Raw genomic sequence first — 21,793 nt, 5'->3', positions numbered from 1 at the left:
CTGTCTCAGAGTAAGGGAGTGTGCTCATAATGCATTGAGCAGTGCTCTCATGGATCAATGGATGTCTGCATGAATGGGCCAAATACCATCACTAGCACTCTACACTCGAATACCGAGCTGTTCACAACCATCTTTAGAGCTGTTCACAAACTGGGAACTGAGGTGAAAAGAATTTCTGCTGTGCAATAATAACAGTAGGAACTGTATATTTTCAGAACAGACACACTTGACAAAAGATCGTGCTGTTTCATGATGTCCTACAGCCTATGCGATTGCAATTACAGGCTGCTGTACGGTCTGGTCAAGTGGGTTCTCCTGATTGCGGATGCTGGTCAATGTTCAGCAGAGAGCTTAACCTCCGCGGCCCCGGAACATGAGGGGCTCCATCTACTGTGCTGTAAACACGCTCTCTGACCCAATGACCTGTGGTCAAGTTGAAGGAAAATGTTCCAGACAGCCTCGACCTCATCCACTGGATACACCACCTCGCCAGCCGAATGACCTGCTGTCGGGAAGACCCAAGCCTCAGCGCGACCCAGACTCTCCCCTAGAGGAGACGAAGAAGAAGGAGAGCTGGATGACCCTCCTCATCTTTCCCACTTCACCGGGCCAGACTAACCTGGTTGTGAAGGTTGTTGTCTCCCGCCCCGGCTGCTCCACAACCTGCTGCAGGGAGGCACACGCTCCCCCATTTACATTTACATTACATTTAGTCATTTAGCAGACGCTCTTATCCAGAGCGACTTACAGTAAGTACAGGGACATTCTCCCCGAGGCACGTAGGGTGAAGTGCCTTGCCCAAGGACACAACGTCATTTGTGGCAGCCGGGAGTCGAACCAACAACCTTCTGATTAATAGCCCGACTCCCTAACCGCTCAGCCATCTGACCCCCATTAGCAGAACCCCGGACGTTCATGACGTCCATCTTCATTGATCATCAGGAAAACAAGGACTAACCACACCGACCAGTCTTGCATAAACATCAGGTCAGAATCTCCAGTGGCTCAGGCTTGTTAGGTGGATAGAAGGGAATCCTACCAAATGTGAGCTCCACAACAGCATTTTAATGTCAAGTGCGAATGGCATTTCGACAGTCCGACAGGTTACCTGGCTGCCCAGCTGTCTATAACAGTCTTCAGACTATGACATTTAGGAGGAAGTGGAAGAGAGAGGGGGAAAAAATGTGTCACCGTTATTGTCAGTCAGACAATCTCCCCTCTTGGGGCTGTAGAGGGACGACACGGGTACTTCCTGAGTAAATACCATCCTTCTGGAATATTAACTTGAATGCATGTTGATGCATTCAGGCTACCAGTATAGGGATGAATGCATGCATGATTTTTGTTTGTTTGTGTGTGTGTGTGCTTGTGTGCATGTGTGTTTGTTTATGCAAAATGAATATCTTAATATTAACATGTCCATGGTTTGTACTGATCTTGACAAGGTTTTGCAAAAGACATATAGGCTACATTTTCGTTTGATAGGGATTAGGAGGATGAGATGTGTGATCAAAAGATGTCTCACCTTTCTGGATCGTCACATCTAGCTCCGACAGAGACACTGTCCTGTGTGTCTGCTGCTTATCAGAGAAGACATGAAGTGGTATGCCAGCTTCTGTTTTCTACAGAATTATTTATGCTTTTATTAAGAAAAGGACAATTGTATTATGTAAACGTGACGTTTTTTTATGAGGCTTTCTGAAAAGGTTTTGAAATATTGTGTCTTTGGGTTCAGTTAAAATAGCTTGCTAGTGGTAGGTGCTAGACTAACCTGTCGCTAAAGCTGTTGATGAGTAAATCCAACATTTGTCGGTGCTCTTGACTATGATAAATAGAGATACGCCTTACTGTCTCTTTAAGCAGGAGAGAAAAACGGAAAGAGCGAGCGTGTGTGTGAGAGAAAAAGAGAGAGAGAGAAAAAAAGAGAGTTTTATTCTTATCTGGATTGGCAAATGCCATACATTGGTGTACTAGGTATCGGATAATATGGCAAGGTTTTATTCCTTTGAAAAAAGTACAATGAGGGTGACAATTATTTCGATAGTTGGACCTGCAAGGGGCTGACTTAACACTGCAACTATTGGAAACATTGTCTCTGGTAGTCTACGATACCTTTGGATGGAGACCGCACTTGTCAAGAAAGTCTGAGTTTTATCGTCGCTTGTGGAATACAGCTTCGGAATCATTTATCGAAGACAGGTACGTAACAGACAGACAAAACGGGTAATATTAGAATTTGAATTCTGCATTATTTGCTCATTAACGTTAGGTTGAAATTATTTAGTAACCACATTTGTAAATCCTAGTTTAGAATATTGTTTTTATGCGTTAGGGAAAATAGAATTTGAACTCATCCACGTGCTGGTTATATTTCGTTAAATGATTCCAGGAATTACAGTTTTTCTCGATTGCTAACACACAAAAAAATTGTATGTGTAAGCCATCCCCACAAAACCATTTTGCCAAATCCCAGCAGAAAGACCATGTACCCCAATCTTTAAACACAATTGACCCTTTTTGACACATTTCTCAGGTTCATTCACACTTCTTTGCAAAAGTCTAAACACACCTCTTACTTTAAGACATAATTATCACCATTATGTCATTCAGAAAACACTGCCATTTGATAAGTAAACCCAAAACAGCGCAATTCAAACACCCTTACCAACCAATTATCCATGTGTAAGCACTAACAAGCAAATATACTCAACAAGCAATCAGGGGTTTGGAATGAATACAAAGGTAAACTCATCTGTACTTTGAAATCATGGATGAAAATATCAGAAGAAAAGGAAGAATTGTCCAAATGAGAGGAGAAGGGCAAGGGAGAGGAAGTGTCAGAGGAAGAGGAAGAAGAACAACAATCTCAAATGAGATCCATGCCACACTATGACAGAAATCCCTATGATGATTTGTTTATTTCCTTGTTTTCTTAGCCTTTGTTCCCCAAATTACAATTTACAGCAATACATTTGTGTTGTTGACTAACAGTACTACTATTTGTATACTGTGACTACTACAGTAACAAGAGCTCAAAATGCAATTGCTGTATAATAGAAAATAAACAGCCTGTAAGAAGGACAATTGCAGTAATTGTGAGTTTTATGATTTACATCATGTCAAACTCATGAGGTGGAACATATCTAAAATTCAGGGACACGTTATAATCAATGGTTCTTGAAAACCTTTTTATAATAGTGTTTTCAATTCCTCCCAGCAGTGTCTAAAGGGTATTCAGAAGGTTGAATTTATTTGAGGGCTTTGTGTGTATTTTGAATGCAAAGTTAGGTTTATACGAGAGATAATATGGTTTTGACTACAGTGTTTGATTTTGGGTCGAAAGTCAAGGGTTTGGCCAAAACAGTGTAAGTATGAAGATGTGTGTTTAGAGTTTAGAGTGGAGAAAACACAGTATACATTCAAGAAATGTGTATTAGCAATTGAGAAAAACTGTAATTCTATGATATTATAATCAAACTTTAATATGACGATAATGTTTAATTACATTTATTCGCGTAGTTTGCTATTCATAGGCTAAGTTATAGGTTTCCAGATTTCCTTAAAGGTGTTTTCACAACAATACCTTCTTCGACATAGAATTCTCACACCATCATCTGTCTCGGGGAAATGGAAGTGATAACAACTCTCTCTCGCGCTCTCTCGCTCTCTCACACACACCATTTAAAAAAAATCTCTGTTTCTCTCATTGATATTTCAGAGTAGGCCTACTTAAAATAAACCCTATAAATATTCTTAAATGTGTTGATTGGTGTTATAACTTGGCTTTCATGTTCATTATCAGTAGATTCAACTGTTGATCCTGGGGTTTGATTTAGCTCACTTTGATAAAATGATCGATAACTCCCTGATGGAAAGACTGAACCTGTCATTGCACCCCTGTGGTCACCTGCTCTCAAATTAAATGTCAGATATACTTAAAAACGTTGTGTCATGTGGTTCCACACAACAGTGTTAAATCTGTGAAACAACACTTGGTTTTTGGTACTTAAAAAAGTGTATTTTAGTTGACTTAACACAGCTGCGTGGAACCACATGACACAAAGTGATGACACAAACATTAAAAAAAACTTGACACAAGGACATATAACAGGGATATTGTAGGGAGTCAGGTGGCTGAGTGGTTAGGGAATCGGGCTAGTAATCGGAAGGTTGTTGATTCGATTCCCGGCTGTGTCAAATGACGTTGTGTCCTTGGGCAAGGCACTTCACCCTACTTGCCTGTACTTACTGTAAGTCGCTCTGGATAAGAGCGTCTGCTAAATGACTAAATGTAAATGTAAATAATAGAACAGAGTAAAACTGCCTTCCTAACCAAACGCTAACTAAACAGAAATACAATGGGTGGCACCCATTCCTTAGCTAGTGTTGTTCAACAGATCACTAACTACGTGATGGGTGGTGTAGACCCTGTCTCTGCCAGTGCCTGTGCCTGTGAGACTGAACATGAGTTGATTTGATCGTAGGCAGACAGAGCATCCTTCTGTGTGTACACCTTTATGTCCCCAGGTTCTGTGCATCTGCTATGGCTTGACAGCAGCAGACATCAGTGGGGAAAGGATGACACTCACCTGTAGGGCACTGCAACTAGGTCACTTGGGCCAGGAACACTCTTTACATCGCCAAGGCCTTTTAGCAGGAAAATGAGGGCATACAATAAAGATGAATAACCATTGAGACCCTATTTAGATAGTATGAGAAATTGTGACTTTCCATTGAGTGGATTGACGCATGGAAAGGTGGATGGGTTTCTGAGTGAACAGAAAGAACACCGTTTGTCAAATCCACATTCAGTCAGTGAGAGGTTTAATACAATATTTAAAATGGTGACAGGCTCATAAATGTTAGGCCATATCTGAGGCTACGGTTCAACAGTGAGGTACTTCTGTGGAAGTCCAAGGGCTCGATAAATGAAAACTGAGATAAAATTCACCCCTCTAGGAAGTCAAATTGATCCCTGTGTGAGTGTGTGTGAAGGCTGCAGACCACACTCTCTAGGTATCTGCCAGCTCCTCTTATGATGCTGAGGGTCTGAGACCCTGAAGTGGCCCAGGCCACAACCACTCTTCCAGGGGGTTGTTATTGACACGGTTGAGACATAGCCCAGATGGATGGGTCAGACTGTAATAGTGTAGCAGCAGTGCTTTGGTCTATTGATCATTTTGGTTTTAATGTTACCCGCTCCAGCACGCACACACACACACACACACACACACATACACACACACACTGCTTTGCTCCCTTCTAAGATGTGATGAAAGACTACGGTGGGCAGAGGAAAAAAAATGGCATAATGAGTAAATGAATGCTTGTATTCATGAATGTAATGTTTGTGCGTGTTTGTGTGCTTGTGTGGTGATGTTAGGGGAGGGAGGGAGAGAGACAGACAAACACAATTCCTGTTTTGTCATTAAACATGATGGATATTCATTCTCTGCACATCCCTCACCCTCTCATTTACTGTCATTATGCATTTGTTGGATAATGGATGAATGGTTGCCACTATACAATTTTCTTTACAAAAGGATGCAGCTGTTCATCTCTTTTCCTAAAATAACATGTTTTGAACATATTGACCTCTCTCTTCTACCCATTTCAACTGACATTTACATCTGACATTGTAAATGAACCAAATGTAAACAGCAACAAACGCTTCCTGCACTAACGGATGGGTTGGACACTGTATGTCTGTTACATTTACATTACCTTTAGTCATTTAACAGACGCTCTTATCCAGAGCGACTTACAGTAAGTACAAGGACATTCTCCCCGAGGCAAGTAGGGTGAAGTGCCTTGCCCAAGGACACAATGTAATTTGGCACGGCCTGGAATCGAACTGGCAACCTTCAGATTACTAGCCCGCTTCACTAACCGCTCAGCCACCTGACTCCCCTGTCTGTTATAGAACAGAATGTGTTAGCTACCTTGTGAGAAGACATTCAACAAACAAAATAACCGACAATGCTCCAACCCCTCCACCACACCAGACTTCATCCACCTGTTCAGCAAGTTCCACACAAAGATCCGGGCTTTGGGACAAGGTCTAAAAATCTCCTGTGGTGCTGAATGCCATGAAAGTAGAAAACACTACATTTAGCAGACATGACCAACGTAATCGATGCCAGGTTTTGTGTGATCAATGGTCGTGCAGTGGCCAAGTCGATGCGGGTTACTGGTGTGGTAGTAAACATGTTTAACAAAGGATCTCTCAGACGGTAATCTGGTTTGCTTCTCCTCTTTCCTCACTGACCCTATTTTCACTCCTCTTCAAACCGCTGTAATCTCCCTTGTCTGCCCATGTTTGTCTGTTTCTGTGTGTGTGTCGGTCTGCCTTATAGACTCTCTGACCTTGTTACCTTATTCAACAGGCTCCGCTGGTGCCCTGGTGTCTCTTTAGATCTGCTTACTCCGAGGACTGGTGTCTCTTTAGATCTGCTCTCTCAGGGACTCCTGTCTCTTTTTGTACCTGGTTTCTCTTTTTGGACTGCTCTCTCTCCTGGGCTGGAGTGGCTCTCCCTGCGGTGGACGTTTCTCCCTGTGGCTGGCGTGTCTCTTTCTCTGCCTGTTTGTCCTCCTGGGGTGTGGTCTCTCTCTCGGCTGGAGTGTCTCTTTTTGGAGCTGTTGTGTGTGGAGGGCTATGGTGAGGCGATGTGCGCTGGCTGGAGGACTGGCTGGTGTGAGACATGGGGTGGCCGGGGGAGAGGTGGAGGAGCAGGGCCGTGGGATGGGAACCGACAGGGGCTTGGGCCTGGACGTGGGCTGGGGTCAGGGCTCATCGTCTGGATCCTTGTCCTCTTGCTGGGCACGTGTGGCCTGGCGTCGGGCCAGTGCCCAGACAGCTGCCACTGTGCCTGGGACACGGGCACGGTGCTCTGCGTGGACGCAGGCCTGCGGGAGGTCCCTCAGGGACTGCCCCCGGACACTGTGTCCCTCCACCTGGAGCGCAACTACATCCGCCACCTCCCCGAGGACGCCTTCCGGGGCCTTCCGCACCTCCAGGACCTCCACCTCTCCCACAACCGCATCGACACCCTCTCCTCCGGGGCCCTGCGGCACCTGGGCCCGGAGCTGCGTCTGCTCGACCTCTCACACAACCAGCTGAGCCGCGCCAACCGAGAGGAGTTCGGAGCAACCCGCGCCAAGACGCGCCTCTACCACAACCCCTGGCACTGCGACTGCACCCTGCAGGAGCTGATGGAGACGCTCAACCTGGAGCCGGAGACGGTGAACGGCATCGTGTGCGAGAGCTCGGTGCGCGGCGTGGGCGAGGGGAGCCGCTGGGAGGACCCGGCGTTGCTGGGGGAATACGCGGGCCAGCCCCTGGTCAAGCTGCTGGACTCTGGGGTGAACTTCTGCAGCCTGCAGAGGAAGACCACCGACGTAGCCATGCTGGTGACCATGTTCGTGTGGTTCTTCATGGTCATCGTGTACGTGGTGTACTACGTCAGGCAGAACCAGGCCGAGGCCAGACGGCACATGGAGTACCTGAAGAGCTTACCTAGTCCTAAGAAGACGCCCACCGAGGGAGACACACTGAGCACGGGCTTCTGAGAAGTCAAGACGATGTTCTGCTGAAAACCTCCTCTCCAGCCAAAGCTTGGGGGGGAGTGAAGTGTTTCGTTTTAATGAGATGTAAAGGCCACAGCATTGCACCTTCTCTGTTTTGTTCAAACAATTACTGTGAATGCATTTGTTGATGAAAAAAAAAAGTGTGCAATATTTTCTTTTTGTAGCTGTTGTGTCTTCTTGGATGTTGTTATGTTTCCAGGTTTACAAAAATGTTACTATCTATGAATGCCAAAATGCTGAAATATATAGAAAGTGTTTTCTGTATGATAGCCCTTCTGCGTTATTGGGAGGAACTGTAGAACATGAATGTGTCATTTGTTTCTCCCGACTTGATCTCTCATTATTCTCATTAAAATAACCTTTGCTTTTCCATTTCGGGCCCTAATAACGTTGCTAATAATGTTGTAACCATTTCCAGCTGACCTCTTCATCTCCTGGCACAGAACAGCCCCTGGAACCATCGCAGCCAATCAATGGAAGTGTTTCTCAATCAGGCTAGCGGATTGAGTAAATGCTAATTCAGGATCAGGATGCTCGTCATCAGGGAAAGCTGTTGTAGCCCCCTTGTAAAGAAGGTCAACAAGCCAGCTAGTGTGATGAACATCTAACCACTGATCTAAATATACGGAGGGAGAGAGAGGCCGGATCTACCACATGGGCAATCTGGGCATGTGCCCATGGGCCCTTGGGCATAGAGGGCCCTCAATGATGGGAGATTTGTATAAAAAAAAAAATTGGCTTCATTAAAACAGTCTACACAAGGCTTGCTTTGCCCTCCATCTTGATAATCGTCCAATCAAAATTAAATGAAAGTTGTTGTAAAAAAATTTGATGAAAGTTTGATTGGGGGGGGGGGGGGGGGGGGGCACATGAGCTGCACAGTTGCACATGATCTTCAGTGCCCAGGGGCCCTTTGGGGTACTAATCTGGTCTTGAGGGAGAGAGAGGGGCTGATTTAGCATCGCAGCCGCTGTGGTAGTGAGGTTTGGCAGGAGCGTTGAAGGGCTGCGGAGGCCACGATCTGGTGTCGCCGTCTGCCGCACGGACGATGTGTAGCTGTCTCACACTCAGAGAAATTAAGACCATATTTAGAACAGAGTTTTAATAATTGAGGCGTTCTTTCTTAATTAGAGGTATGAAAGCATCAGTCTGTTCAGGGTGCCTCTTCTCCTCCTGTGGGTGTTTGTTTGTCTCCTGAGTGAATCCTGGTTTCAAACCCGGACTCTTCTCTGTGTGTGCTGTTTTAGGTGTACTGTTATCTGAACTGAATGTCCTGTAAATGGCCATTTTAAATGGATGTATAGTAAAATAGAGCAAGATCCCATACCTTAGTGTCAGCGGAGAATGATTCATCTGAGAATGATTCAGTTGAGAATGATTCAGTTGAGAATGATTCGTCCTGTAACTCAATGTGACAAAAAGCTGGTCCCAGACACAGTAGAGACAGCTATGTTGAGTTATGGTTTATTTCTGTAACATATACTGTATATGTGTTTGGAATATCTGTCTGTGTGTTGAATGTACGTTGTTTGTCCATGAACCAATTTAGTGTGCACCAAGTGAACTGACTCAGTATGCTAGATGATCAATACCACCAAGACGTTGATCAATTCAGCTTAAACTAGAGGTGGGGGTTTGTTGTTCGAGGCAAGGCTAAAATGGCTTCTTATGTCTGTGTTGCTGTGGAGTTCTGAGTAAGATGTTTATAGCTAAAGGCTGTGGTGGTGTGTTGTGCAGGGTCAAGAAAAACGAACTTATGTCAAAAATAACTGAATGTATGAATATGAGCAAGCTGATATTGTAACAGTAGTTGATGGTAAATTTAGTTTTAAGGCAGGGTCTCTGTTGCTGACGTCCACAAACTCAACTAGAGAACTAAGATGAACAAATCTAATTTATAGTCCACATTTATGTGTAAATTGACGTGCTCTGTCCAGATGGTGTTCATATCATTTAGCTGTGACTGTGTGTAGACGGATGCATTAACTTACGTTCTGGTTTCAGTTTCCATCTGTTCAAAACATCAAACAAACAAACAAGGACCAAGCATTGCTTCCTGTGCTGGTTTTATTACATTTATTTATTTTATTTGTGATGTATTTAGATTTGATTTCTCTCTATGTCAATAATTATTCTAACAAAGATAGAATCATAGATTTGGAAACCAATATATAAATAATAGATGAAAAATGGAAAACACTCAAATATAAAAACAAAATCAAACAAACGTGGCTGTGTTTTATTCATAGAAATGCTTCTACCTTTTATTGCTAAGGTGAGAGTTTGGAAGAAAAGGAAAAGCAATTACAGAATGACTGAATCAATTCACAACATGGCGTGTTTGATCATGACTGGCAATGTTTCCCATTCCTACTCTACCATGCTTTCAAAGAAATAGTGAAAAACTATTTTAACACATACAAAAAGTACATGATATGAATTTTACCTCCTCTTCAACTTACTTATTATTGAGTTTCGTTTATTAATGTCACCACATCAACATATAAAACATAAATGAAATGGCCCAATCTCAATCAACCGTCTTGCCATGTCTTCCTAGGTTGTCACTTAACCGCCCCTCCCCCTGAATAGATAGATGTGTAGATCAATGTAATTCATACAGAAGAAGAAGTACAACACAGGAAATCGATTTGACATCACTTCCTTTTTTGGGGAGTCTGACACCTCCAACTGTGAGGTGTGAACATGAGGAACCAGGGGGAAATATCCAGCCAAATGTACAACTTCCTGCACACTCGATAGGAAAACAGATATCAAAACAAAAATAAATGAAAAATAAAAAATAAAAATAAAAAAGCAACTTCAGTCTGTTACTTGTTTTTGTCTTTTATTTCCAATTTACATTAATCAAAACCGTAACAAAAACAAAACCATGATCATCATCATCATCATCATCATAATAATGCTATTATTATTAATAATAATACTATTATTAATAATAAAAAATATACACACCCTCACACATGAATAGACTGTGTCCTGGGATTAGGGACTGCTCTGTGCACAGAGGGTGACTGGGTGTCTAGTGATACATCTCTCTGGACTGGGGGGCACAGAGGGTGACTGGGTGTCTAGTGATACATCTCTCTGGACTGGGGGGCACAGAGGGTGACTGGGTGTCTAGTGATACATCTCTCTGGACTGGGGGGCACAGAGGGTGACTGGGTGTCTAGTGATACATCTCTCTGGACTGGGGGGCACAGAGGGTGACTGGGTGTCTAGTGATACATCTCTCTGCCCTGGGGGGCACAGAGGGTGACTGGGTGTCTAGTGATACATCTCTCTGCCCTGGGGGGCACAGAGGGTGACAGGGTGTCTAGTGATACATCTCTCTGCCCTGGGGGGCACAGAGGGTGACTGGGTGTCTAGTGATACATCTCTCTGCCCTGGGGGGCACAGAGGGTGACAGGGTGTCTAGTGATACATCTCTCTGGACTGGGGGGCACAGAGGTGGGCAGGGCAGCTGGGTTTAGGTCCTGGAGTGTGTTTGCCAGGGCACAGTGTACTTCCTGTGTGAGGGGTCAGCGGAGGCTGATGGGAGGAAGTGATGCGGGTAGGGGTGAGGGGGTAAACGTCATCAGGGGAGGGCCGACGCTGGACGGGTGTCTGGGCTTCTGTCTAGATGTCTCCTGTGCCAGGTTGCAAGGTTTGGGGTCTGTAAACTTCTGGGTCAAGGCCATACTTTGTTTAGTTGTTTTCTTTTTAGTGTGAGGTAGCTTAAAAAATCATAACTAAAACAAAACAAAAAAGGAAAAAAAGGATCTGGGAGGAATTTGGAATTTTGTTGCGTCATGTCTCTTTTGATTGGCAGCTACAGGCCGAGGGGGTGGGGGAGGGGGGCAGGGACATTTGTCACCCTGAAAAACAAACTCCCAGGGTGCAATGTACTCACTGACGACTGTATATATATATGTATACACACACATATACATATATATACATATATACATGTCACTACATATCAGTATCTGGTTGTTAAAAAATACAGACTTGTTTTACAACAATAGCACCATTGACTTTATTATAATACACAGTAACTTTCTGATACACACTGGCGGTCGAAATAGGAACACCTGCACTTACTACATAGCTAGATTTTTTGGTTTCAACAAGATAATATGTGGATATGGAGCAAGAGAGGGAAGTGGAGAAGGGTGGGGGAGGGATGGGGTGGGGCTGAAGGTGTGTGTGTGTGTGTGTGTGTGAAGGGAGGGTGACTTATATACTATTGTACAGTATATATCTGCTGCTCCTACTGGCTGTTTGACTGGAGAAATACACACACAGCTTGTGACACACCTGGGACCCACACCTAAACAATAAATAAATAACACCATCACGTTTCTATCTGTCTCTCCCTGCCGTGGTCCCCTTGCCTTCAGGGGAGGGCTGCCCAGGATCGAGTAGGGGTGGGAGTAGGGGGGTCCGTAGGGGGGTTCTAGGAGAGAGAGAGGGGCGAGGGGGTCGGGAGGAGACCGGAGGCGGTGCTGGATGAATCTCAGATGACTGCTGCTGGTGCCATTCAGTGCAGATATCCTAGGAGTACGACTTGGAAAAAGCACTTTTTACTTAGAAAAAACGTCCCATTTAAAAAAAAAGTGTCTTGATCTTTCTTTTCTCTCTTTATTCCTTTTTTCATTTGAAGTGTGTGTTTCTCTTTCTCATCTTTTCTGTTTTTTTTTTGTTCTATTCACGCTTCTCTTTTTTCCATCCCTCTATCTTTACAAGAAACAGACTGCGCCAACGTCGACTCCGAACTCCTGGTCTGCTCCACCGATGTCCATGGGGGCAATGTCCACAATGGGCAGACGAGAGGTCTTCTGTGACTTGTACTCGATGACTGTCTTGCCCCACTGTCCTGTGTGTTTCTGTAGGGAGGAACAGATGCTGGTCAGAGGACTGCAGACACAACCACGGAACAGGGACAAACTGCGTGTGTCTGCATGTGTTCTTGTGCATGTTTACGTGTGTGTGACAAAGTGAAAGACAACAAACGGGTACAGAATGTGAGCGCATGTCGGGGTTAATGAAGAGGTAGCGACAGTGACTAACAGAGAGAGAAAGAGAAATAGAGTTAGAAAAAGACAGAAAGAAAGAGACGATTGTCCATTCATCCAGAGTATGCACGTGTCCTCCTCTGCCTCTCCTTGTAGCCTGGCAACCAAGCCTCGCCTCGCCCCCCTCCATCTCACCGTGCATCCGTCCTCCATGACGCTGTAGGTGAAGCGGCTGTTGCCCTCGGCTCGGATCTCCACGTCGTTGGAGCCCTGCAGCAGCACGGCCTTCTTCAGGTTGCCCGCGGACGCGTCCATGTAGGCCACGCTGTTGCGGCAGTGGTAGGTGAGGTTCTGGGCGGCCTCTGTGGACAGCAGCCTCAGGAAGGTCATCTGGATAGCGGCGGTGTTGGGAGCCAGGCTGTCGTCGCCGTAGCTGAACTGTGGGGGGCGACAGACAGGGGAGGGGAGAAGGAGGGGAGAAGTATGGTTAGAGCTCCATCGGATGGCTCTTCTGTGGTAAGCAGAGGAGATGGGGAACGTTCAGGGGAGATGGGGAACGTTCAGGGGAGATGGGGAACGTTCAGGGGAGATGGGGAACGTTCAGGGGAGATGGGGAACGTTCAGGGGAGAAGGGGAACGTTCAGGGGAGATGGGGAACGTTCGGGGGAGATGGGGAACGTTCAGGGGAGAAGGGGAACGTTCAGGGGAGATGGGAAACGTTCAGGGGAGATGACAGGACTTCTACTGCCTGAGATAAGCGCATGTTGCTCTACAGAGAGACTTACGTGGAACCCTCCGTTCATGGTCTCTCCGAACCAGATGTGTTTGCGCTCCTTGGTCTTGCTGGACCACCAGTTCTTGCGTGGGATGCTGGCAGGCTTGGGGTGTACGCAGGACTCGCCAGTCTCCATGTTACAGTAGACCTTGATGGCGTCGATGGTGCAGCCCTGGTTGGGGTCGATCCAGTACTCTCCTGGAAACACATGCACATGGATCAGCTGTTGTTCCTACTTCATTTTTTACGTACAATATTTACTCCTTCTTTTCGTGACTTTAGTCTCTTTCTTGCGATAGTTTCTCTTTTGAATTCTAGATTCTAGAATTCTGGAGTTAATGTTAGAGGCCAGGTTAATGTACTCAAGGGTCATGAATCCTACATTATTGCACCCATGGGTTACTGGCTCTGACAATGCCAATGTGCTCCTGGTTCATGGTTCCTACTATATCATTGCACCTACAGCTAATGGTTCCTACCACATAAGTGTGCTCCTGGCTAACACGTCCTACTACATCAGTGTACCCCTGGATAATGGTTCCTACTGCGTCCGTGTCCCCCCTGTGTGCCACTCACCGCTCTTCCAGTCGGGGTGGCAGAGCTTCAGGTCTCTGCAGGTCCTGGCGGGGTTCTTCTTGGAGCCCTCGGGGCTGCGGATGTTCTCGATCTGGTTGTTGAGAGACTTGAGGGTGGCGTCCACCTCGACGTCGTGTTGGCGCAGGTTACTGGAGGCCTGGTCGGCACGCATGTACCTCAGGGGGTCAGGGGACTTCTCAAGCTGAGACAGGCCAGCGAAGGCGGACATGTCGATGCCTGGGCCGGGGGGCCCAGGAGGACCGGGGGGGCCAGAGTTACCAGGGGGACCCTGGATGGAGAGAGAAGTGTTACGCGGGGCATGTTGGCTCAAGACTGAAGAAAACTCCCAGGAGAACTCAGAGAGAACTAGACGACACCACAGGAGGAGCAATACAGTAAGTTTGTTTGGACACTTACGGAGGGACCGGTCTCTCCAGAGCGACCACGGGGTCCGGGGGGTCCGATGGGTCCAGGAAGACCGTTGGAACCGTCCTTTCCACCGGGTCCAATAGGTCCAGGGGGTCCCTAAACACACAGAACATGGGCCTCAGAGTCCGACTCAGGCACTGTTTGAGAGACGACCCTGACGTGGAGAGGCCTTCATGTGCTCAGGTGTGATAAGCTGGGATAAGAGCACGGCTGAAGCTTAGCGGACGCGTCTGTACTCACTCTGGCTCCAGAGGGTCCAGCAGGTCCAGATGCACCCTGGTCTCCAGCTTGACCCTGGAGGGAGACAGAGAGGTTCATGGGAAACAAGGACAGACTCATTTAAAGGATTACATCCAACAAATGCAGAGGTTTCAGTTAACTTCCAGGACGATATATGGATCTGTGGACGAATACTTCATCCAAACATCCGTTGATCCATACATTGGACAGATGTGGAGCATCTGTGATACATTTACATTTACATTTAGTCATTTAGCAGACGCTCTTATCCAGAGCGACTTACAGTAAGTACAGGGACCCTGTACTTACTGTAAGTCGCTCTGGATGTCAGTTGGCATGACCGGGAATCGAACTGGCAACCTTCGGATTACTAGCCCGATTCTCTAACCGCTCAGCCACCTGACTCCACATCATGGATCATGACCAGACCTAGTCTGTGGTTCCAGGGTACTCACGGGAGGTCCAGGAAGACCCTGCAGACCGGTGAACCCTCTGTGACCCTTCTGTCCCCTCTCTCCACCCTCACCAGCCTCTCCCTTGTCACCGCGAGGTCCTTGGGGTCCCTTGACCAAGAGAGTGATGCAACGTCAGCATTTTATGCCAATGTCGCCTGTGTGTCTGTGTGTGCGTGTGTGTCGTATGCTTGTGGGTGTGTGTCTGCAAGAGAGATGTGTAATTGTAAGTCTGTGTGTGTGTGAGATGTGTAATTGTGTTTGTGTGTGTGTGTGTCATGTTTAATTGTGTGTGTGTGTCATGTGTAATGGTGTGTGTGTGTCATGTGTAATGGTGTGTGTGTGTCATGTGTAATGGTGTGTGTGTGTCATGTGTAATGGTGTGTGTGTGTCATGTGTAATGGTGTGTGTGTGTCATGTGTAATGGTGTGTGTGTGTCATGTGTAATGGTGTGTGTGTGTCATGTGTAATGGTGTGTGTGTGTCATGTGTAATGGTGTGTGTGTGTCATGTGTAATGGTGTGTGTGTGTCATGTGTAATGGTGTGTGTGTGTCATGTGTAATGGTGTGTGTGTGTCATGTGTAATGGTGTGTGTGTGTCATGTGTAATGGTGTGTGTGTGTGTGTGTTCCACGTACAGCCATTCCTCTGGCTCCTGCTGGTCCTGCTGGTCCAGCTGGTCCTTGGGCTCCCTAGATTAAAGCAAGATGAACCTGATCAGAACATTCCAGGACTCGTTTTTCCCCCCAACATCAATCAAACAGAACCTTCTAGCTTGAATTAGTTCAACTAGGCTTGCAATCAAAGACTCCAGTGAACATCCCTTTTGCACTTTTTTGGGGCCCTTTGGACAACACCAGAGAGATTAGTACTACACAGGTCAGTACTACAGAAATGAGTACTAGAGGGTTGTACTACAAAGACTCATACTACAGAAATAAGTACTACAAAGGATCGGACACCAGAGGTCAGTACGACAGGGTACTCACCGCCTCTCCTCTGTCTCCCTGCTTGCCGGTGGGACCGACGGGGCCGGAGGCTCCAGGGGCCCCAGGTGCACCAGGGGCTCCAGCAGGGCCTGTGTTACCACGGTCACCCTGGGGGTCAGAGTTCACAGAGCAGTCCAGTCAGTCAAATACCAAATGTATAATAATACTGAGGCTCGTGCTGTACTACTGCAGTGACATCATGCTTGTTCCTCTGTCCATCTGGAGTGAAGGCAGACGAGGACTCGTACCTTGATACCAGTGGCGCCATCTCTGCCAGGAGGACCATCAGATCCAGCATTGCCCTGTCAGACAACCAGACAGCTTCATATTACATTTACATTTACATTACATTTATTCATTTAGCATATAAATAACTATGTTAAATCCACTGATCAATAAATCTATTCATCAATGTATTTATCATTTTGTCCATCCATCTATCAGTCAGTCAATCAACCAGTCTATCTCCATCAATCGATCAATCAAACTGACCTCTCTGCCAGGCTCTCCAGAAGGTCCAGTCAGCCCAGGGGGTCCAACTGGGCCAGGGGGTCCACGGTCTCCGCTACCACCAGGAGATCCCTGTTTACCAGGCTCACCCTGAACACACAGCACACAATGGCACAGAGTCACCAACAGGGGGCGACAATCCCGATCCAGCTCACATGGAGGTTAGGAAAGCAGCTAATAGACCTAGCGTGGTCAGTTGAAATAATGTATCCTCCAATGGTTACAGGCCAGTTGGATTTTTGACAAGCTAAACCCAAAGGTGAGCCTCCATGTGATGGTCTGGCTAAAGAATCAGCATGGGGAAGACATCATCAGTTTGACTTCTAGGTTTTTTCTTTCTCTATTTTCCTCTTCCCTTTATCTACTTCGAGTGGGGCGAATTTCTTTCCCTTCAGAATCTTGCCTTGTACATCATGTCATTTCAAATACTTCAGAATCTATACAGACCAAGTCTTTTGCCACTGAGGGACTGTGGCTGGCCGACTTGTACATTAATTAAATCTAACAGCCTGTTTCTTTGAGTCAGTCAGATTCTGTACAGTATGTGTGTGTGTGTGGTGCGTGGTGTGTGTGTGTGCCTGCGTGCTGTGTGTGTGTGTGAGAGAGAGACTTACAGAGGGTCCTGGAAGACCAGGGAAGCCTCTTTCTCCACGTTGACCAGGAAGGCCAACAATACCACGCTGTCCAGCCAGACCAGAAGGTCCTGAGGGGCCGTCGGGACCCTGGAGTGGAGAGAGGGGGGGAGGGGAGGGGGAGAGAGAGAGAGAGGGAGGGAGGGAAGGGGGGGGAGAGAGAGAGAGGGGGGGGGGGAAGGGGGGAGAGAGAGAGAGAGAGACAGAGAGAGAGAGAGAGAGAGAGAGAGAGAGAGAGAGAGAGAGAGAGAGAGAGAGAGAGAGAGAGAGAGGGGGGGGGGGGAAGGGGGGGGGAGAGAGAGAGAGAGAGAGAGAGAGAGAGAGAGAGAGAGAGGGGGGGGGAGGGAAGGGGGAGAGAGAGAAAGAGGGGGGGAGGGAAGGGGGAGAGAGAGAGAGAGAGAGAGAGAGAGAGAGAGAGAGAGAGAGAGAGAGAGAGAGAGAGAGAGAGAAAAGGAGGTGTTAAGGATGTTATTTTTCACAACCATTTTATGTGCTCTATTCTATGAGTTTCAAAAATAGGTTGAGACCCGTTTCGAATCTAACGCATAGATACTGCATCACATTAATCAAACACTTTCCATTCTTTAATGTATTCTATTATATAATTAGGTTCTTATTTGTGTATTCTATAAGGTTCATGTTGTGTCAGAGTCAAGTTTTTGTTCTCATGTGTCCAGCTGGAATGCAGGTTCATGTCCTACAAGAAACCCTTGTCACACTCAACATCACATCCTGACATCAAGATTCACTCTCTCACTCCCTCTGGTTCACTGGTTCCAGTCAACCTCTTCCTCTGTCGCTCTCCACTTCTATCTGTCTCTCCCTCTTCTTACATCGCCCTCTCCGAACCATCCGTGTGTGTGCTATAAATAAGTGATTCCACACCTGAGAGGTGTGTGAGGCAGACTGAGATGCTGTGATGGAGGTAGAAGTGTTTCTCTCCGCACATCTGGCCTCTCTGCTTGAGAGGGTAATGTAGACAATTTCCATGTGGGTGTCGGTCAGTTTATCCTCTCTCTGTGTAAGTGCCGTGTAAGATCCTTCAGTCGTACTCTGCAATCATGTTGTCCATGTCTTTGTCGTTGTGTCTCCAGACTCTAAATGGTCTGAGCTATTACCCCTGTGCTGAAGCCCTGGCAGACGGGAGCATGGCTGGGCAGCTGCACTTCCTGTCATGACAGATAAATCACCCTCCACCTGCTTTTCCCTGGGCACACAGGGCAGCCAGGGGCTTTGGGACACGACTCTCAGAACCCGTTTTCGACGTGCCAAAAGACCTTCCCGAGGTCCCGGGGTGTGAGAGCATTCTCCTTGGGTTTGATGTGGCTCCTCTTCCTGCCCTGTGTGGCAGGTGTCAGGTGGCTGAGCGGTTAGGGAATTGGGCTAGTAATCCGAAGGTTGCTGGTTCGATTCCCGGCCGTACAAAATGACGTTGTGTCCTTGGGCAAGGCACTTCACCCTACTTGCCTCAGGGGGAATGTCCCTGTACTTACTGTATGTCGCTCTGGATAAGAGCGTCTGCTAAATGACTAAATGTAAATTTCGGTGTGCAGGTGTGACAGGTGTGCATGTGTGTATGTGATACTGCTCTGGGGCCAGTTGGGACCCGGGCGGGGAGGGAAGAGTGTGACGGGAGGGGAACTCACAGGGGGGCCGTCCTCTCCAGAATCTCCCTTCTCTCCGGGGGTGCCAGCGGCTCCACGCAGCCCAGCGTCTCCCTGTCGGCCTGGGGGACCGCCATCACCTCGGACGCCCTTGGGACCATCTTTACCGGGAGGACCAGCGGGCCCAGAAGGACCGGGGTTACCCTGAGGCAAAGAGGAGGAGAGATCGTCTGTAGATTAGAATCTATTCTTCAGATCCTTGAAGGAAGGACAGATATGACCCTGTAATTCTAATAATGCAGAGTTGTAACTTGACTGGATGAGTAGGTCTTCTGTACTCACATTAGGACCTGGAGGTCCGACTCTGCCAGCAGCACCAGGGAAACCAGTGGCACCCTGTTAGAGAGAGAGGGGGGAGCGAGAGAGAGAGGGGGGAGGGGAGAGAGAGAGAGGGGGGAGGGGAGAGAGAAGAGCGAAGAGGAAAAAAAGGATGACAACGTTAACTGCAGCAGCATATACTGTATCTAAATACGATCCCACATGCTGAATATTAGACCTGATTTAATGAGGTGGACAATGTGTGTCAGACAGGCGAGGGGCACTTACAGGAGGTCCCTGGGCTCCACGAGCGCCTTTAGGTCCAGAAACTCCAGTTGGACCCTGAAATGTAAGACAGGATTATTAATTCATGATATGGACCTTGGGGGTCAGTCTTATTTGAAGACTGAATACAAAGACAAAGATAAACAGAGAAATAAAAAGAGAGAGAGGATGAGAGATAAGAGATAGAGATAGAGAGAATGGAAAGTAGAGAGAGATGGAGAGAGGTACAGGGAGAGAAAGCGGGAGAGAGAGAGCGGTACAGAGAGAGAAAGGGAGAGAGAGAGAGGTAGACAGAATGAGAGAGATTGAGAGACAGACACAGAGATACCCACCGAAGGTCCTGGAGCACCAGAGGGTCCTTGGGGTCCGGGGGCACCAGCGTCGCCCTTCTGGCCGCCCTCTCCCTGCTCTCCCTTGGCCCCAGGCTGGCCATCTGAACCCTGGGGAAGATGGAGACAGAGGCCCATCAGTACCGTTCTGTCAACTCACACACGTGCCAACCATCCTGGACAGCAGCCCACTCACTTCAACACACTCCCAGGTACAGGCTACCTAGTTTTACCAAACATTTTAGGCACGTATATTGACTTCTCGTCTGCGTTACTATTCCGTAGCCTGGCAAATGACACCCTCATTTAATGACTGTGCATCATTGCCACTGAGGCATTTAAACGTTCTTCTGAGTTGGAGTCGATTGAAGTGGGTCGAACAATGGTGACCATTAGGGGTTGGTCCTGACAGGAGCCTAATTGGAGGGCTTGGTTGCTTGAGGTGGTTGGATAATTAGCATCCACATGTCCAGGTTGTTAACGATTAGTGAGAGAGACCTATCCAACTGGTCTAATTAAAGTTGTTAATAGCTGGTCAGTACATGGTTTAATCCATAACCATGAATAGTCTCATTACCACAATCCACAACTTCAGATCAGTTCTGAAAGACAGACTGAGGGGAAACAGAAATACTACTGTGAGGATTCTATAGAGACCAAATTCATTGATCTTTATCTGAGGTAAAATATGAGGTAACATATTGTTATGTTATCATTGTTGTAGAATACACAATTTTTATATTTCAACAGATCGATAGCCACAAAAAATAGAGGTCACTGTTTTCGCAAAACAGGAATTGTCTGCCATACAAGATCAATTCAACAACATGTAGTTAAGCATTAACATTTATCTATAATGACAGCGCTCAGTAGGAAGAAAACAAATGAGACTAGAACCAAATACAGACAATAAGATGTTAGATATGTTGTCTCTCGACCCCAGTCTGTGAACGGTATGGTGTGTGTGCTGTGTGTTTGTGTACATTTCTATCTATGGGGGTGATTTCAGCAGATGTCAGAGACTGTTCTGCAGAGGATACAGGACACACGAGACCCGGGTCGATAACAGACAGAAAAGTCGTCAAAGGACGTATATGAGGTGCATTAGATTTGTGCTACAGCTTCAGCACTCCAGGTCTGAGCCTATGGCTTCTTTAACGTGGGGAAGACGAATCAAGGACACCCGATTCGTTGCTCAGTGTTCAATGAGCTGGTGATACTCACAGGAGGACCAGCAAAACCAGCAGGCCCGGGTGGTCCAGTCTCTCCTCTGTCACCCTGGGAGGAGAGGACACAGGTCAACGTCAGGGGTACAAACATCAACATGAAGTCATCTGAGGTTCATCATCATTACAACATCATTATTCTGTGTATGTGTGCATTCGAGTGTGTTGTGTGTGTGTGTGTGTGTAGGATACGTACAGGCGCTCCACGGGCCCCAGCAGCACCAGAAGGCCCTGCAGGTCCTGACTCTCCCTACAGGAGCAGACAGGACAGAAGGCTGCTATCAGCGACACCGCCACCACAGTGTAACACAACTGTTTATCCATGTCTGCCTCGCAACGCATAATACAGTCTGTCTACAATACATCTACAATATGTCTCTGGATATCACCTGTCTAGGGGATCTATATCTACAGCACTACTGTTTTTGTCTGATTATACCTGTCTATAGGATTTTTATATCTGTTTATCTGTCTATGTAGAACGTGTATATATTTCTAAGTACAGTACCAGTCTAAGTTCCAGTTTGTTTACATCTGTTTGTTTACATCTGTTTATGTTTGTTTATGTCCTGTAGTTCTCACCTTCTCTCCGTTGGGCCCAGCAGGACCAGGGGGTCCGATGGGGCCAGTCAAACCCTACAGAGAGAGAGAGAGAGAGAGGCAGAGAGAAACAGAGAGAGAGACAAGGACAGTAATGTAGGATGTTTTGGTATTTTGCATCAGTGTCCATGATTTGCATGAAACTATGAATAATTGAGCATGTGTGAAAGCACTGCCTGAGGGACTGAATGGTGAGTGGAATCATGATTGACGTTAAGTTATGT

The 21,793-nt window shown here is 46.8% G+C and overlaps 2 protein-coding genes across 2 annotated transcripts in view; one reads left to right on the top strand and one right to left on the bottom strand.

Moving 5' to 3' along the window:
• The first annotated feature begins 6,666 nt into the window (after window positions 1-6,666).
• On the top strand, window positions 6,667-7,569 carry LOC136950261 (leucine-rich repeat-containing protein 3-like). Its single transcript, XM_067244481.1, has one exon. It carries the CDS (start codon window positions 6,667-6,669, stop codon window positions 7,567-7,569), a length of 903 nt encoding a protein of 300 aa, XP_067100582.1.
• A 2,251-nt stretch (window positions 7,570-9,820) lies between these two features.
• Window positions 9,821-21,793, bottom strand: part of col2a1b (collagen, type II, alpha 1b) — a 43,354-nt gene continuing 31,381 nt past the window's right edge. Inside the window, exons 36-54 of the mRNA XM_067239369.1 lie at window positions 21,552-21,605; window positions 21,166-21,219; window positions 20,968-21,021; window positions 19,747-19,854; window positions 19,418-19,471; window positions 19,154-19,207; window positions 18,854-19,015; window positions 17,190-17,297; window positions 16,558-16,665; window positions 16,314-16,367; window positions 16,066-16,173; window positions 15,715-15,768; window positions 15,081-15,188; window positions 14,626-14,679; window positions 14,374-14,481; window positions 13,957-14,245; window positions 13,391-13,578; window positions 12,801-13,043; window positions 9,821-12,476 (exon numbers count right to left, since the gene is read on the bottom strand). Coding sequence (XP_067095470.1) covers window positions 12,330-12,476; window positions 12,801-13,043; window positions 13,391-13,578; window positions 13,957-14,245; window positions 14,374-14,481; window positions 14,626-14,679; window positions 15,081-15,188; window positions 15,715-15,768; window positions 16,066-16,173; window positions 16,314-16,367; window positions 16,558-16,665; window positions 17,190-17,297; window positions 18,854-19,015; window positions 19,154-19,207; window positions 19,418-19,471; window positions 19,747-19,854; window positions 20,968-21,021; window positions 21,166-21,219; window positions 21,552-21,605 — 2,109 coding nt within the window. The 3' untranslated portion in view covers window positions 9,821-12,329. The remainder of the gene's footprint in view (window positions 12,477-12,800; window positions 13,044-13,390; window positions 13,579-13,956; window positions 14,246-14,373; window positions 14,482-14,625; window positions 14,680-15,080; window positions 15,189-15,714; window positions 15,769-16,065; window positions 16,174-16,313; window positions 16,368-16,557; window positions 16,666-17,189; window positions 17,298-18,853; window positions 19,016-19,153; window positions 19,208-19,417; window positions 19,472-19,746; window positions 19,855-20,967; window positions 21,022-21,165; window positions 21,220-21,551; window positions 21,606-21,793) is intronic.

Source organism: Osmerus mordax, chromosome 1 (assembly GCF_038355195.1).
Source record: "Osmerus mordax isolate fOsmMor3 chromosome 1, fOsmMor3.pri, whole genome shotgun sequence".
Taxonomy (NCBI): Eukaryota; Metazoa; Chordata; class Actinopteri; order Osmeriformes; family Osmeridae; genus Osmerus; species Osmerus mordax.
The sequence above is the reverse complement of the archived record's forward strand: the minus strand, read 5'-3'. Positions and strand labels throughout refer to the sequence as shown.

Coding starts and splice junctions, on each gene's coding strand:
- LOC136950261 (XM_067244481.1), top strand. CDS start 6,667: ATGTGCGCTGGCTGGAGGACTGGCTGGTGTGAGACATGGGGTGGCCGG.